Below are 15,674 nucleotides of genomic sequence, written 5' to 3' on the forward strand. Positions count from 1 at the left end.
TTGATTCATATAGTGATGATTTTGTATGGGTACGAATCTAACGATGTTATTAAGAAAATTGATCATAAATTAAAAACAGGATTGTTATAAAAATATATGTATATTAAAAAAAAAGAATACCCCACAAGGTAAAACATTTTTCACATCTTAAAGCAATAAATAAGACAAACTTTTCTCAAGTTTAGTTCTTCACACGGAATCATGGCAAAATTTGTGTGATTGAGTGACTGAGTCTGTACTGTAGCTTTCTCATTTGAAAATAGAACTTACTGCATATACTTCAACCAAACTCAATATTTCTGAGCAAATATACAGACAAACCGGCAGTCACCGAAATCTCACCATAAGGATTTTTTTAACTCGAAGGCACGGATCCTTAAAATAAAGATTATTTCCGCGCCCTCGGGCGAGGGCGCGGGCGCGCGCGGGGTCGCGGCCGCGGCCGGCGGCGGCGCGCGCGCGAACTCCGGCCGCGCTCCAGCTGCGCCGCCACCAGCTCCGCCAGCACGCCGCGCTCCGCCAGCATCGACAGGAACGTGCAGATAAACTCGTCATAGTTGTGCGTGCGACGACAATCGTCTACCTGGTTACCAAATTGTATTTTTGATAAATAATGCGATCATAATAACTGAGTTCAACGAAGTGTGTCTTGTTTTAAAACTATTTTATTAAAAAGTTTTTTTTATTATTATGGTTCCACGGTTGCCTTAAATTATGTAAATATAAAACTCATGTAAGTATAATATGTCACATAGCAGTAAAATCTACAATTCAATGAGTATTATGTGTATAGTTTATTATTCAAAAAATAAAAGTCAGTTTTCCATAAGCAAATTCCATAGACTTACCTTATACATATCCCTTTTGTCGTTTTCATCATTTAGAGCCTGTTGACATGACTCCACCTGAGCTATTATACTACTCATGAGTGAGTTCAGCTCCGAATGTGTAAATAATAATTTTCTCATTCTATGTGGCTGCTCAGGTACCACTTCGGAACATAATACAATGGGCATATTGCTGCTTTTGACTAGAGCAGTAGTGGAAGTTGGGTAGATCTAAAGTAAAACATGTTTATTTGTACTAAAATAGTAAAACCGCACCAATATTAATAATAAAATAGTATTTTTAGCATATAATAATAGGACTTACATCAGAAAGAATCTGATTTTCTCCATTTATAGTAACAAATTTAACTACCGATGTAGGTTCAATAGGATCAGCTGCAAATAAAAAGTACAATGTATAAAGCTTACTATATGCATTAACAATAAACCATAACTTATCTAAATATACATATTATATTTTTGAAATAAATGTAAAACATTATAAAAATGAAAGTATTTTTGTTGGAATTAAAACAAAAAAGGATATGTGGCATGACAAAATTGGCAATATTGCCTTACAACAATATCTAAGTAAAATTTTTCTCACAAAAATATTTGTTTACTTTGTTAAATTAATAAACTTACCCAATCTGAGACAGCTATCAAATTGTGCTCTTTCGGTTGAACCAATTTCAATTGTTATGGATTGAGTAAAATCCAAATCAAGCGATGATACTTCAGAGGCATCTAGAGCATTGAGAATTGCATCTTCGCATATATGAATAGAACTTTCGATTACAGGATCGACATTATTGCTCTGTGACATACCCTCATCTGCAAATTAAAAATATGCATGCAATATGTTTTAATTTTTTTATAGGCAAATCATTAATGAACAATAAATAATTAGGGTTGTTTAAATGTGACAATTATTACATTCTTGCATAAATATAGTTAAATATATAGAAGTTTTAGATGAGCTACATTTTATGTATTAAAAATGTACAACAATGTAATTGATATCACCTATTACTGATTTTTGAGTTAATTTTAAAATTAAAATTGTTTGTAATTATAATATTTGTTTAACATATAATAACTGACGATTCTGTAGAATGAATTATTGATTTTGATGACTTTAATAATTACATATTTATGACAATATTTTATTTATCTACCACTGAATTCTCGGTTTTTATTTAGAAGATATCGTAAATGTTTTCCTATTTTGGAGATGGCTTCCTTTACTCTCTTTTGGTTGATTTCCAATAAACTTAATCTTTGTGTTAGTGCTATTCTTCTGTCAGGTACCACTGCCATAAGATTGAACCTGAAATATAAGTTTAATTTCTTAGCAAAATTTTGTACCAATTGGTACTATTCAATTTATTATAATACTTAAATTAAATACATTTTTATGACAATGATGATGATCCTGAACCATTAACATTAAAAATATATGTGATAATTCTGTAAATCACAGAAGTGTTCAAACTTGTTTAATTTACAGAGTTTTATGTGCAGGCTGCCCATTTACTAAATATATAAAATTATTTCTTTAAAAAAAATTGTCTAAATTGTTCCTAAATTTACTACTCCTCAAGTGTGCAGCCCTAGGCTTAAGTCTAATCAGCCTGTTAATATATCTACCACTGGTTACAATAAGACAAATAATATACCTTATATCGTGCACTTGCTCTCCGGCATCTCGTCCAAGTCTCTCAGCCATAACCCTCTTAAACTTATCAGTCCAATCCTCATCTATAGCCCAGGGTCCATGGTCCGTAGGATAGGGCTTTAGGCCATCCAATTCAAATAAATGACCATTTATTGGGACAAAGCTTACAAAATGGTAAGCTTCTCCTATAAAAAAACATAATATTGGTCAAGTTTTAATTCTAACTTCTTCTGACCAAATTTCGTTTTTGGGGATCAATTTCAAGGAAAAGACATATGTGTAAGAGATATATTATTTTGCCCAAGTGTGTGCAAGCAGATGAACAATGGCTTTACATGCTTTCTGAGATTTGAGTGTAACACAAGTAATTTCCTTTCTCTGTGCTATCTATACTAATATATAAAGCGGAAGAGTTTGTTTGTTTGTTTGTTTAAACGCGCTAATCTCAGGAACTACTGGTCCGATTTGAAAAAAACTTTTTTTGTTGAATAGTCCATTTATAGAGGAAGGCTTTAGGCTATATAACATTACGCTGCGACCAATAGGAGCGCAGCGACAGTGAGAAATGTTGCAAAAACGGGGAAAATTATTCACATTTATGGACTTTCGATGCGTGCGCAGCATAAACGTTTTAAGTTACTCAAAAAATGTGTATAAAAGATATATTCCTCTTTTTCTATACTAATATATAAAGCGGAAGAGTTTGTTTGTTTGTTTGTTTAAACGCGCTAATCTCAGGAACTACTGGTCCGATTTGAAAAAAACTTTTTTTGTTGAATAGTCCATTTATAGAGGAAGGCTTTAGGCTATATAACATTACGCTGCGACCAATAGGAGCGCAGCGACAGTGAGAAATGTTGCAAAAACGGGGAAAATTATTCACATTTATGGACTTTCGATGCGTGCGCAGCATAAACGTTTTAAGTTACTCAAAAAATGTGTATAAAAGATATATTCCTCTTTTAATAATAAAAAAAAAGTCCGTGACACTATATGTCTATTTGTTAAGAGTGTGCTAGCAGGCGGGGCGCGGCGGCGGATGAGGGGGAGGCGGGTCAGCCCCGCCGCCGCGCTCGCCACTCTCACCCGCGGGTGTAGTTCTGCGAAGTAGCAATGCACATAACGACTTAAAAAAATTAACATTCTTAATAGTTAAATTATTTATCAAAATTAGGTTTTGTTATCAGCTTATTTGCTCATTATTTTTTATCGTTTAAAATCGATTACATTTAAATCATAATCTGCTGTAGTTTTAACTTACGATATAAGATAAAATTTCAATGAACAGTCCTTCGTACTTTGCAAGTAAACAATTCAAACGTTTCACGGTATAAATAAGGTATAAAAATTAAATTACACACGTACAAAAGTTCAAAATGGCGAGCGATACTTTCACCGATGCAGATTAATCATCACTGAGAAAATAAATTATGCAAATAAGCAAATAGGTGAATATCGTTTAAAATGACTACACAAATAAATTAGTAGTTCAATATTTCAAGTAATTTCTATTACGTTCAAGCATATTCAACACGGTTGTACTATAATCACCTTATGAAATAATAACACCAAAGGAGAAACAATCTAAACTTCTTATTGTTCGGTTTGTTTATCTTATTACGTTTAAGTTAATATTGTTTGTTTTCAACCGACTTCAAAAAGGAGGAGGTTATCAATTCGTCTGTATTTTTTTTTATATGTCTGTTACCTCATAACTTTTCACTGGATTTTGATAATTTTTTTTTGTTTGAAAGGTAGTGCTTCCCGTGGGGCCCCATTTTAATTTTATCCTGTTACGATGATGGTATCCTTATGAAAACGATATAAGTCTTAAATGTGCATTATGTATGTGCGCGATAAATAGGTGAATAACTCAAAATTGTGCCAACCAATTTTAATGATTCTTTTTTTATTATAAAGGACAATAATTTTAACTATAATATATTATCGTAATAACTTTGCTGACTTTTAAATAGTCTAAATATTTTTAATTTCATTTTACATAGTTTAAATCTAAAAAATATTGTGATCATTGTTTGTTATTCATAGGTTTGTGTTAAGTTAGATTTAAAGTGGGTAGGTACATACTTATCTCCCTGCGTGGAAACACAGAACGTACCTACATATTGGTAAGTAGAATAAGTTACTTGATTATTAAGTTGTAGAATAATAAGCAATTATTTTTTACTTTTTAGAGCATATTATTTTTTTTCTCTTTTGAAGTCGGTTTTTTTTTTGTCAAAATTTTTGTTTATTAGAAGTGGTTGTCATCTGCATAATTATTCTGATTTGGTTAGGTTTTTGTTTATTAAAACATATATGGTTTTTTTATTACGATAAAATATCGAAATAATTAAATAACCTTTATAATACTTTTTTTTTTCAATACAGATTTCATTATATTATCGGGTACTTAATTATTTACCATATGTTTGTTTTTATTGATTACAAGATACGTTTTGGTTTAAATTTAATACCTACATTTTTTTTATCTTTTTCGTCACTATAATGCCTAGAAAAAGAACTAACCTTTCTCGGCAGACTGCTAATGCAAAGCGTCTGCGGCTCTTGCGTAGCAATGAAACAGCTGAAGACAATACGCAGAGGTTAGCTAATCAAAGAACGGTCAGTGAACAACATCGTGCTAGGGAATCGAGCGTTGAACGTTCACAGAGGTTAGCCTTACAAAATTTCCGAACTTCGGTGAATCGACAACGGGAATCAAATCATCCTTATATTTTGCCAGCCATCTTACCCCTTATAGTTGTGGAATAAATTTCGCAATGATTTATGTGAAGATATATTAAACAGAATGCGTAATGAAAATCAGGATATAACATTAGCCTATACTGATAACGTATACAATGATAGACTTATCTTAATTGAAGATAAAATTCATGAAATTTCAGATAAATCATTGACTGATTTTGGGCTTCCTGCATCAAAAAGGAATTATTCACATAATAATTTAGATCCTTTAGAAGTAGCACTACGGAAGCCGTATGATGTAAATGAATTAAATGAGTATATTACTGAAAATGAACCAAAATTAGTTAATGACCAGGTGACGGCGTACAATCGTGTTATGTGCAGTATTCGTTTTAACGAAGGAAAAATATTTTTTTTGGATGCTCCAGGTGGAACTGGAAAGACTTTTATTACTAATTTCATATTAGCAAAAGTAAGGTCTCAGGGAAAAATAGCCTTGGCAGTTGCGTCGTCAGGAATTGCGGCAACTTTATTAACAGGTGGACGCACAGCTCATTCCACTTTTAAACTGCCTCTAACTGTTTCTTTACAAAAAGATAGCGTCTGCTCTATTCGCAAAAATGGCCCTCTGGGTAAAGTTTTACAAGACGTTTCTTTAATTATCTGGGACGAATGTACCATGATCCATAGAGCTCATATAGAGGCTCTAGATAGAACTCTCAGAGATATTAGAAGTTGTGATAAAATTATGGGTGGGATTACCGTTATGTTTTCTGGGGATTTTCGACAAACTTTACCGGTAATTTTAAGAGGAACTAGAGCAGACATTGTAAGGTCTTGCCTTAAAAGTTCACCGTTATGGAAATTTGTCCATACCTTAAAACTATCTACGAATATGAGAGCACATTTGGTGGGAGGAAGTACAAATTTTCCTTCAAAGTTACATTTAATAGGAGATGGAAAAGTACCTCATTCTGAAAATAAAATTGAAATTGATCGCGATTTAGGAGAAAAAGTGACTAGCATAGAGGATTTAATATCAAAAGTTTACCCTAATATCGTCGAAATAGAAAATAAAGATTACCAATGGATGTGTCAAAGGGCAATATTGGCGGCGAGAAATAGTAGCGTTGACGAAATTAACGACCTAATTTTAATCAAACTTCCAGGCGATATAACTACCTACACATCTATTGATAATGTAATGGATCAAGAAGATGCTGTCCATTACCCACAAGAGTTTCTCAATTCTTTAAACCCGAGCGGCCTTCCACCACATTCCCTGAAGTTAAAAATAGGTGCTGCGATAATTTTACTCAGAAATCTTAAACCACCAAATTTATGTAACGGGACCCGCCTTCAAGTAAAATTCCTTCGCAATAACGTGATCGTTGCAACAGTTTTGAATGGTCCGGCAGTTGGTCAAACAGTGCTTATACCTCGCATCCCAATGATTCCAAATGATTTACCTTTTAATTTTAAAAGAATTCAATTTCCCATTAAGTTATCTTTTGCCGTAACCATTAATAAATCACAGGGCCAAACATTTAAACACGTAGGAATCGATTTACGTCAAGACTGCTTTTCACACGGCCAACTATATGTCGCGTTGTCAAGATCGGGTTGCGGGCAAAATCAGTATGTTCTTCTACCACAAGAAAATAAAACTAAAAATATAATCTACGCTGAAGTACTGTAAAACATATTATTAAATCTTATTGACGATTATAATAACAAAAACCAACGTGAGCAATCAAAATCGTTTGAATCATGATAGTGTTTCCGACAACTACGCGAACGAAGTCGCGGGCACAGCTAGTTAAGAATATCTTGACAGAACACTGAACAACTATTCCTGGATCCATCCTGGGACTTAAAACAGGGGCCATAGGATTGGCAATATTACAAGCTAGCAGCAATATCTAATGTCTTGTTTGTTATATGTTGTAACTCAAAAAGTTTACAAAAACTTTGTTAATAAAATTATATATATTTCTTATATATACTATTTATGTCGATGTACAGCCACTTTTATAGTTATAATTATAAATCATACAAAGTGAACATTAGATATTATGCAACAAAATAATTAATCAATATACATAACCATATAAAGTACCTGTGAAGCGACCAGTTGGGACTACTGCATTTTTATCAGTCTTTTTACGAGCTTGTGGAATAGCATGTGAATTGTGTGCACAAGCAAGTTCAGGAGTGTTTCCTATTGCCCAGCCTTTGTTTTCTGGGTTCATACCAAGTGTGTGATGCTGAAATGGTTATATAAATGTATAAAATGCAAACTCTTTTACAATATTTGTTTTAGAATCCTTTATACCTTCAGCCTACTCAGTGTTTCTCCTAAGTGAAGGTTGGGACAATTCAATAAAATTGAAAGCAAGGCATGTGTAGCACAACTATTTGGAACCATTTGCTGTGCAAAAAAAATATTATTAATTGTTTCCTCATCTCGCACAAAACTTTCAGTCTGCTCTACAAATTTACGACGCGATCGTCGTTCTTCAATCCAACGAAATAAAAAAATAAAACCATAAACAGGGCTTTCAAATGGTTTGTGTAAGTCATAAATTTCTTCTACTTGGACTCCTTTAACACCAAAATCTTCTAATAGTAATGTGAACAATCCGGGATCACTTTCTAATTCTAACCATCCCTCTGTTAGACTATTTAATTCAACCGGCATTTTTTTCATATAGGTAATTTTTTAAAAGTAAGATATATTAATTTTTAATAATGTTTACATCAAAGCATTCTTGCAAAAGTTAATGTACTACATAAAAAACTTTGTCTTAATCTTTTAAAGTATGCACCTAAAGCACTAGCACGCAACCAATTTGATTATATTTATTATTTAGTTTTTGTAAATTGTAAGCATTGTACTCTCGTAAGTGACAGTTGATTTGACAATGACAAGTGGTTTAGTGACTACTACCTTACTTTGTACTGACAATTTACTTTTTTTCATTATTTTTCTTTTCGAAGCAAGGGTATAATCTTTATTCAATTAATCTGATTTCTAGACATTATTTATTTTAATTATAATCATCCGATTTTATGAATTTGATAGGTGGAAAGGCAAACACACTGTAATTTAAGTCAATTAATCATCCATAAAAAATGTAGCAAAGCTATTAACTGTACTAATTTAAGCCTGTAGTATAATACATTTCTTTTAAAGGTGAGTCATATCTATTGTTTTAATATAATTCTTTAAATTGAATTATACTAAAAAACAATAGTCACAGAAGTAAAGTATATTTCATAGTCTACAGCAGTAGTTTGTGAGTTGAGTGCTAATTCATAAATAGTAGTGAAACAATAACTATATAGCGATAATAATACAATAGTAAATAATCACACACTTCTTCATTATTGCCAAAGATATACACAAATTAGTTTCCAAGTTCAAGTAATTATGTATTTTAATTAACTCCTGCACCACACTAAGAAAATCAATTATGTTACAGTATGAGATCATTTACTAAATAGTACACATTGTAACATTTATTTTGGTGAATACTTTCAACGAATTGCATTAAGTTGTAACTTTTAACATTGTTTATGTATAGTGAGCAAATAATTCGATGAGTATGAGGTAATAGATCATTTGAAGTAATGTGTAGGGTCTACCTAAAGATATTTTTTTATATTTGAAGGTGGAATGCGGAAGTGTCAATACTTCAGCAGAATATCTAGGGTTATTGGTAATTCGACGTATTCCCGTTAGGAGGTGATATGGATGATTATTTGCGATAATTTTAATCCCCATATGCATGATGCAAAAATGAACCATTTTTGGAGTTATCACGTTTTTTAGATTTTTTCAAAATAAGTCAAAATTGCAACTTCAGAAATTTATTAAAAAAAAGTATCAATTAAAATCTATTTTTTTCTTCTAATTTATAAAAACGTTTAAACACTGGATCTTTTTCAATATTTAAACAATAATTATCGGTCAAATTTAAAAATGCGAGACCGAAAACGATATTATTTCAATACTTTTTTTATTTTTTTCCCTCAAATATGCCTGAAAAACAAAAAAAAAAAAATTTTTATGCACGTATACAGATTATGTTTATGCACGTACTAGTGGGCTATAATATCTACGAGATGTGATGTACGTACATAATATATTTGTGAGTGTTTGTTTTGTCTTTGCTAATGTATTCCACATCTGCAAAGAAGTAGGTACTTATGGGAGAGTTATTTATATCGAATATTTTTAATTTTAATAAATATGTTATGCTACAAATCATTATACAATCAGACTCGGCTTATACGACCTAGCCGACTTTGTTAACACATCTACTAATTAAGTATTTGTATCTATGATTATTTGTAACCTTGACATCATTCACCAGAATATCTCAGAATATAACAGTTTTCTGCTCGTTCTTTATCATAATAAGCTATTAGCAATCTTTTATAAAAAATGCAACACATTAGAGCGAAGGTAATTACGTGACCATTAATATGTCTTCCCTCATACAATTAAGTTGATACATACTGTTCGCAACTGTGTTAATAGAATCAGGCTTAAGGCTATAATAACTTAACGATAATGGAATAGTAAGTTTATTAAGGATCGATTAACATTGCTTACGAAAACTTAAATTGGTTTACTTAAATTCACTACTTACCTCACAGAGCATTGGACCACTGAGAACTAAAGGAAACAGCCAAAGAAGTAAAAAAATACCCGCTGAGTTTTTTTCGGCCGGTACTTCTAAGGCCTGTCTGAGACGTTTCTTTCCAAAACGGTCGTAGAATTCTATATAGTCGGGGCCGGGCCGTAAGTTTAGGGAGCCCTGGGCTCACACTACTCAGGGGCCCACCTAAGACATATCTGAACGTAGACTTGAATTAATTTAATTAAATGGGTTTGATTAATTGCAGGACTCGCAGGGCTGCAAACCATACGATCTTTGTAATTTATTATTATACTTTAGTATAAATATTTTTATATTGCAGTTTTTATCTCCTCTCTCTATCTATTTCTGCATTTACCTGTTTTCGTTTTTAGCTTCTATCACCAAAGGTTGTCTGGAGAGATCGCTATAAGCGATAAGACCGCCTTTTCGCACCATTTATTTAATGTTTTGTGTTTCCATTATGTTTTCCTGTGTTGACATGACTTAGCTGGTGCCCCCTTGAATCCACGGGGCCCTGAGCTGAAGCCCGAAAAGCCATATGGTAGATCCGACCCCGTATGTAGTATTCTATAAAGTACTATAATAAAGTTTTTTTTGAATTTGAACATAAAGGTGAAGGCACTGCTCAACAAGTGAATTTTTCTACAGTAGTTGTCGTTCTTTTTCGACGTAAATAATTATAATATAAATTATAGTCTCCCAAAGAGGTTATTGCGGAGTTAGAAGAACAACATGTGTATATTATTAGAGCTTGACTAAAACTAAGATGTCACAAGAATAAATTATCGACGTTGATTGTATTGAATTACGCCTTAACCTATTCACATATCAATTCACCTAAACAATTTATTTGTTTCTGAATCTCCTTGTACCATTACTTACTACAAGAATATTCGTTTAAACTTAAAAAATAAAAAAAGATCATATAATTAAATTTTAACATGATTTATTTATTATATACCAAAGTAGCGCAGACTAGTCTTGGAAAATTGAGCTAGATTATGGCCATCGAAATAGTGATATTTAATATTATTTACTTATTAGAATAATATAACATTTATTACAAATAGAACTGTTTTCTCTTTAGATAGACTTCACTATATATATTATTATAATATATATACGCTTCACTATCTACCTATATTGCATTCACAAAACTTCATTCAGCTTTTAGGATACAAAAACCCGAAAAGGGATTCAAAACTATTGAATTGATTGATAGATTCAATAGTTTTCGGTCTTGGTAAATATTTTCAATAATAGTGTCAATTCATTCTTATTTTGTAAAGTTGTATATCTTACAACTATCTCGAAAAACTATTACAAGTCTAACGATATTTGAAACGAATTGTCTTGAGATCTTCAGTAAGCAATTTTTGTGCGACGATTAAAATTAAGTGAAGGCATAATTATCAAAATATGTGGAAGGCTATACGTATAATTTTAATTTGAAAATTAGAATAATAAATAAACGAAGATATTAAAAAGTAATTAAATATTGAGAACAATAGGCTGTTACAGTTAGACTGTAGATAATAAGTGGTAATATTTACATCAAGTTGATTAAGTAGGTACGACGTCATTATAGGGGGGTCTTTCACACTTAATTATTTCTTCCAGTTTCACGAGTATTAAATTGTGCTAGGAAACCTGTCATGTGCGTAATTGCTGTAATAGCAAGATAAGCCAGTTAGAAGAATCCTATTATTTAAAGTTATTTAAAGCGTGTATGAGTCAAACGAAGGTCAATTTAATATCAACACATACCGGTTTCTGTATAGTATTAAAAAAGTAATAGCTTTAGTATTCATAAAAAAAAAACAAGACTACTATGATAAATAAAAAAATAATCGTTATTTTATAATACTGCTATTGGAAACCGCTTTATTTAAAAAAAGGGTAAAAGTCAAAAAGAAAACTATTATTTTTTCGCAACAACATTTATTTTGTATGTACACTCAAATTTTGTAACTTTGTAAAATGTACAAATAATAAATGCACAACTTCAGCATTGTAAATCTTAAAACAGAAAAGTAATTATTATTAGGGTGTTATATAATATTACAATAATGTTAAGTATTGGTCCCAATTTATTGCAAGCTCTATTAAAGGATTAGTTGACAGTCGATGTTTATATTTAATTCATGTTTTAACATTAGGCCAAATGAGGACTAAAAACTAGCCACGTTTTATTGAACAAATTAATTTCACAGTTTCTAAGTTATTTTTTAGCTTAGAACATGAGGCATTGATGCGACTAAGTTTAGTTTTCTAACTCGGTTCACTCAAAACCAACTGCAGTTGCATAGTAATTGTTTACATCTGTAGTAAATGGCAAGAATTTATATGGTCGGGATGGTTCATGTATTAAAGATAAGAAAGAAGAAGAGAAGCTGCCGTAAAAAAGATCACAATAATTACATGAATATGACAAAATAATGATCTTGAGTTGAACGGTTTTACGAATACAATTTTACTCTCAAAAAAGAATTATTTAAAATAACAAAATAATAACTAAATACTTTAAAATTAATATTGACAAATCACCTTCAAGTTGTGCAATAAGAACTTGTACAAATACAAATTATTTTGCCTGGTGATTAACAAAGAGTTTATTTATTGTAGTCGTTAATTTAAGACTAGAATAGAAACAAACCGATTTGTATTTCAACATTAATCTAATCGTAAGATTATTGACAACAGGAATTGTGTGAATGATAGTTTGACAAATGCAATAACATCTAAAGTACAAAAAACGCAATCAATGCGTTCGCTTTTCCCGCCATCAATATTATAAACTAATAATGAATTATCACAAGTCACTAGCTACACAGTATCAACGATATATTACAGGCTGATTATCGTGCCAATACATATGTATATATATTTTTTTCTATGAAAATTTGCAAAAACGCTAAAGGAATCAACCTTGTTATAAATTAGTTTTATTGTTGTTAAATGCTCAGTTGCCTTAGCGTATCTCGTTAGTATATTTATAGTTCGTCAATCTTTCCTTGTTTTGTTACATCAAGCAGTCTAATGTAATGATACGACTTCAATCGATTGAGCAAGAGAAGTGCAATTCTTATAATAGTGGCAATAGGTCATGCCCTGGTCAATATCACATAATACTGTACCAAATATTTTAAAGATTATACATAGGAAGTAACTAAATTAATAACATTATTAATGGCACAGCTCTAGCACTGCTTTAATTTCCTACAAACGTTTTTATTTTTCGGTTTGATGGTTCCATTTCATACTGAGTAGTACGATTTCATGCCATTTGGAAGAGATTTTTGTTATTTAGGTACATTTTTTCTTACATTTCAACAAACTAATATTTTTATAATAAATATATACAGCAGGTAGGTTAATTAAGTAACTAATTAATATTTACGTTTTAATATCACATAAGTACCTACGCATCGTTCCTACGCTCGACATCCTACTAAATTCAAAAAAATCGTTCCATGTGTGGATATGTATGATATAATTAAATAATACCGTAACATTTCAATAAGATGTCCGTGGAGTTCCACGAAAGTGATCAACCGCTCACAATGCATGTTTAACATATTTACAGGTCACATCACATGAAACAGCAGTCGATTTAAAGTAACACAGCTTTCCTGACAACCTTTCATCTGATCGCCTGCGGGGGCCTGTACGGCGGCGGAGGGGTCTTGGGGACCTGCGTCTGCACGTGCGGCATGTGGACGGGCACCACGGCCGAGGGAGGCGTGGCTGGTCCGTGCGCTTCGTCCAGTTGACCCGGAATGATCGTAACGTCGGAATTGGGAGTTTGCGGGGTCTCGGCAAAGCTTCGGGCGCTGCTGGTCGCAGGCAACAGTCGCGCCGGGTTCAACTTGATAGCATCGTCGTACGTTGGTGGTGCTCCAGCAACGGTGTCATAGTCTGGAGGTTTTTGCTGCATCGTCTCCTCGTCTGGCATTGAAATAACGTGGATAGGATCGTCAATCTGCAATTAAATAGTGAGGACATTAAAATATAACGTATATATTTAATTTCTATCTATTTCTGAGTTGAAATTTGATATATATTAAATATATATAAAATGTCAATATAGTATACGAATTTCTGGTGAAACTCACTTGGTGGGTGTCTGGCGATGCGCGGTCATTCTGTGGCTGTCTGGCAGGCGATTGCAGCCAGCAGCACATAGCTGCACAGATGAGCAGCGCGCCGGCGACGATGCAAGCCACACCCACGTAGCGGACTGGTTCTGCGTAGTCCTCGGCAAGCCCTAGCCAGTTTATAAGAGCGCCTGCGCATAGCAGAACCATGCCATAACGGTATGGCCGCTGCGACTGTCTACCCTCGTCTAAAGACATGCCTGTAACAAGAGATACAATGTATCATGTTAGTATGTTTTGCTAAAATATCGCTTTGTATAATTTAAAAATAAATATGTTCGCCTTAAACAGCAACTTATACTGTTCTTACTATATATAACCCCCAAACTTGATTCGAATTTTATGATGTTTAAGAAAAGGTTTGTTTTTTAATTAATTAAAGTAATTAAAAAAATATATTTACTATTGTGATAATTGTTAGTTAATGTTCTGAAGTTGGTAACTTCAATAGATTTCAAAGTCATTAAGCAATTTATCACAAGTAGCATCATAAAAGCCATGGAAAGCGTTGTCATGCGGAGACTAGGGCAATGCCATGTTGTAACGGGATTTCCTTTCAAAAGCCAGAGTCCAAAAAGAAAGTGTGGAAAGTTTTATTTGCGTTCAGTATCTAATTTTGTTGTAATGATATTAAATTATACCTTTTAAACGAAAGTTTGTTTTCGTTTGACAATGACTAGTAGCTATACTTCACAATTGTACATTTTTAAGAAATACAAACCACAAACATACATAACGCAAAATATATCTGTATGAAAGGTTATTTTTTAAAGATTTTACATAAACATGTTCTTTCTTTCTACCGAGACAAAGACAAAGGACCGGACTTTGTACAGTACTTATAAAGAGGGGGAAACTTGTGGCGAGGACTATTAAAATGAGGATACCGTAGTATTGTTTTTGGAAGGACGCTTAAGGAAATGCAAGTATTTTCGAGTAAGACATTGGGTTGACATCATGGATCGAGGTCAGGCGAAGACAATAGATTCGCAGGAGATGTGGGTCAAGTTTGAAACGTGCGATCGAGTGGCTGTGACTTAGTCACGCACTAGTAAAACATGCAAATGGCATAAGATTATATAAATCTTTTCCTATAAATATAATTGTCACTGTTAAGATTTTAATCGAAAGAACAATGGGAAGATATTATAAATGAAATCGGACAATTAATGCCTCAACGTCTCAAATTAAAATATATGCAAAGTATTAGTACGAGTTTTATTACCTTATAAATAAATTAATGTATTATATAGTGATAATCTGTATATTAAAAATTAAAAAGTGTTATGTTTTTATAAAAAAATCGTTTTGATTTGAATTTAGACAAAGTTCGAGATTTTTTGTATAATTCATAAAAAAACCGGAATAAAATAACGATAACATAAAACGACACTTACAAATAGCTCTTCGTCCTCTTAATTCGTACGCAAACATAGCCGGGTAGATCAGCCAAACCATTTAATCTTATACTAAATTTCAAGCTGTGATCAAACTGCAATTTTCATTTTAGTATGTTTAACTATGCTATGCTTTCCTTAAAATTCAACAAACAATGAAGAAACGCTGATGTTATCTTATCAATTTACATATTTTAAAGAATGTGCTGGTCTCAAACGAATCATCTGTTATTTTG

The 15,674-nt window shown here is 32.3% G+C and overlaps 2 protein-coding genes across 6 annotated transcripts in view; both read right to left on the reverse strand.

The window, feature by feature from the left end:
* Positions 1-93: 93 nt before the first annotated feature.
* On the reverse strand, positions 94-8,117 carry Caly (calypso). Its single transcript, XM_026643834.2, has 8 exons — positions 7,550-8,117; positions 7,334-7,481; positions 2,507-2,690; positions 2,006-2,157; positions 1,473-1,661; positions 1,153-1,223; positions 849-1,058; positions 94-583 (listed from the first exon to the last, which is right to left on the reverse strand). The coding sequence occupies exons 1-8, from the start codon at positions 7,922-7,924 to the stop codon at positions 389-391; spliced, it is 1,524 nt and encodes a 507-aa protein (XP_026499619.1). The 5' UTR covers positions 7,925-8,117; the 3' UTR covers positions 94-388.
* Positions 8,118-12,274: 4,157 nt separating this feature from the next.
* Positions 12,275-15,674, reverse strand: part of LOC113403330 (uncharacterized) — a 53,004-nt gene continuing 49,604 nt past the window's right edge. For all 5 annotated transcript variants that reach the window (XM_026643838.2, XM_026643836.2, XM_026643839.2 and 2 more), the window contains 2 exons: positions 14,000-14,241; positions 12,275-13,866 (listed from right to left, as the gene is read on the reverse strand). In XM_026643838.2, the coding sequence (XP_026499623.1) occupies positions 13,528-13,866; positions 14,000-14,241 (581 nt within the window). In that variant the 3' untranslated portion in view covers positions 12,275-13,527. The remainder of the gene's footprint in view (positions 13,867-13,999; positions 14,242-15,674) is intronic.

Source organism: Vanessa tameamea, chromosome 13 (genome assembly GCF_037043105.1).
Source record: "Vanessa tameamea isolate UH-Manoa-2023 chromosome 13, ilVanTame1 primary haplotype, whole genome shotgun sequence".
Taxonomy (NCBI): Eukaryota; Metazoa; Arthropoda; class Insecta; order Lepidoptera; family Nymphalidae; genus Vanessa; species Vanessa tameamea.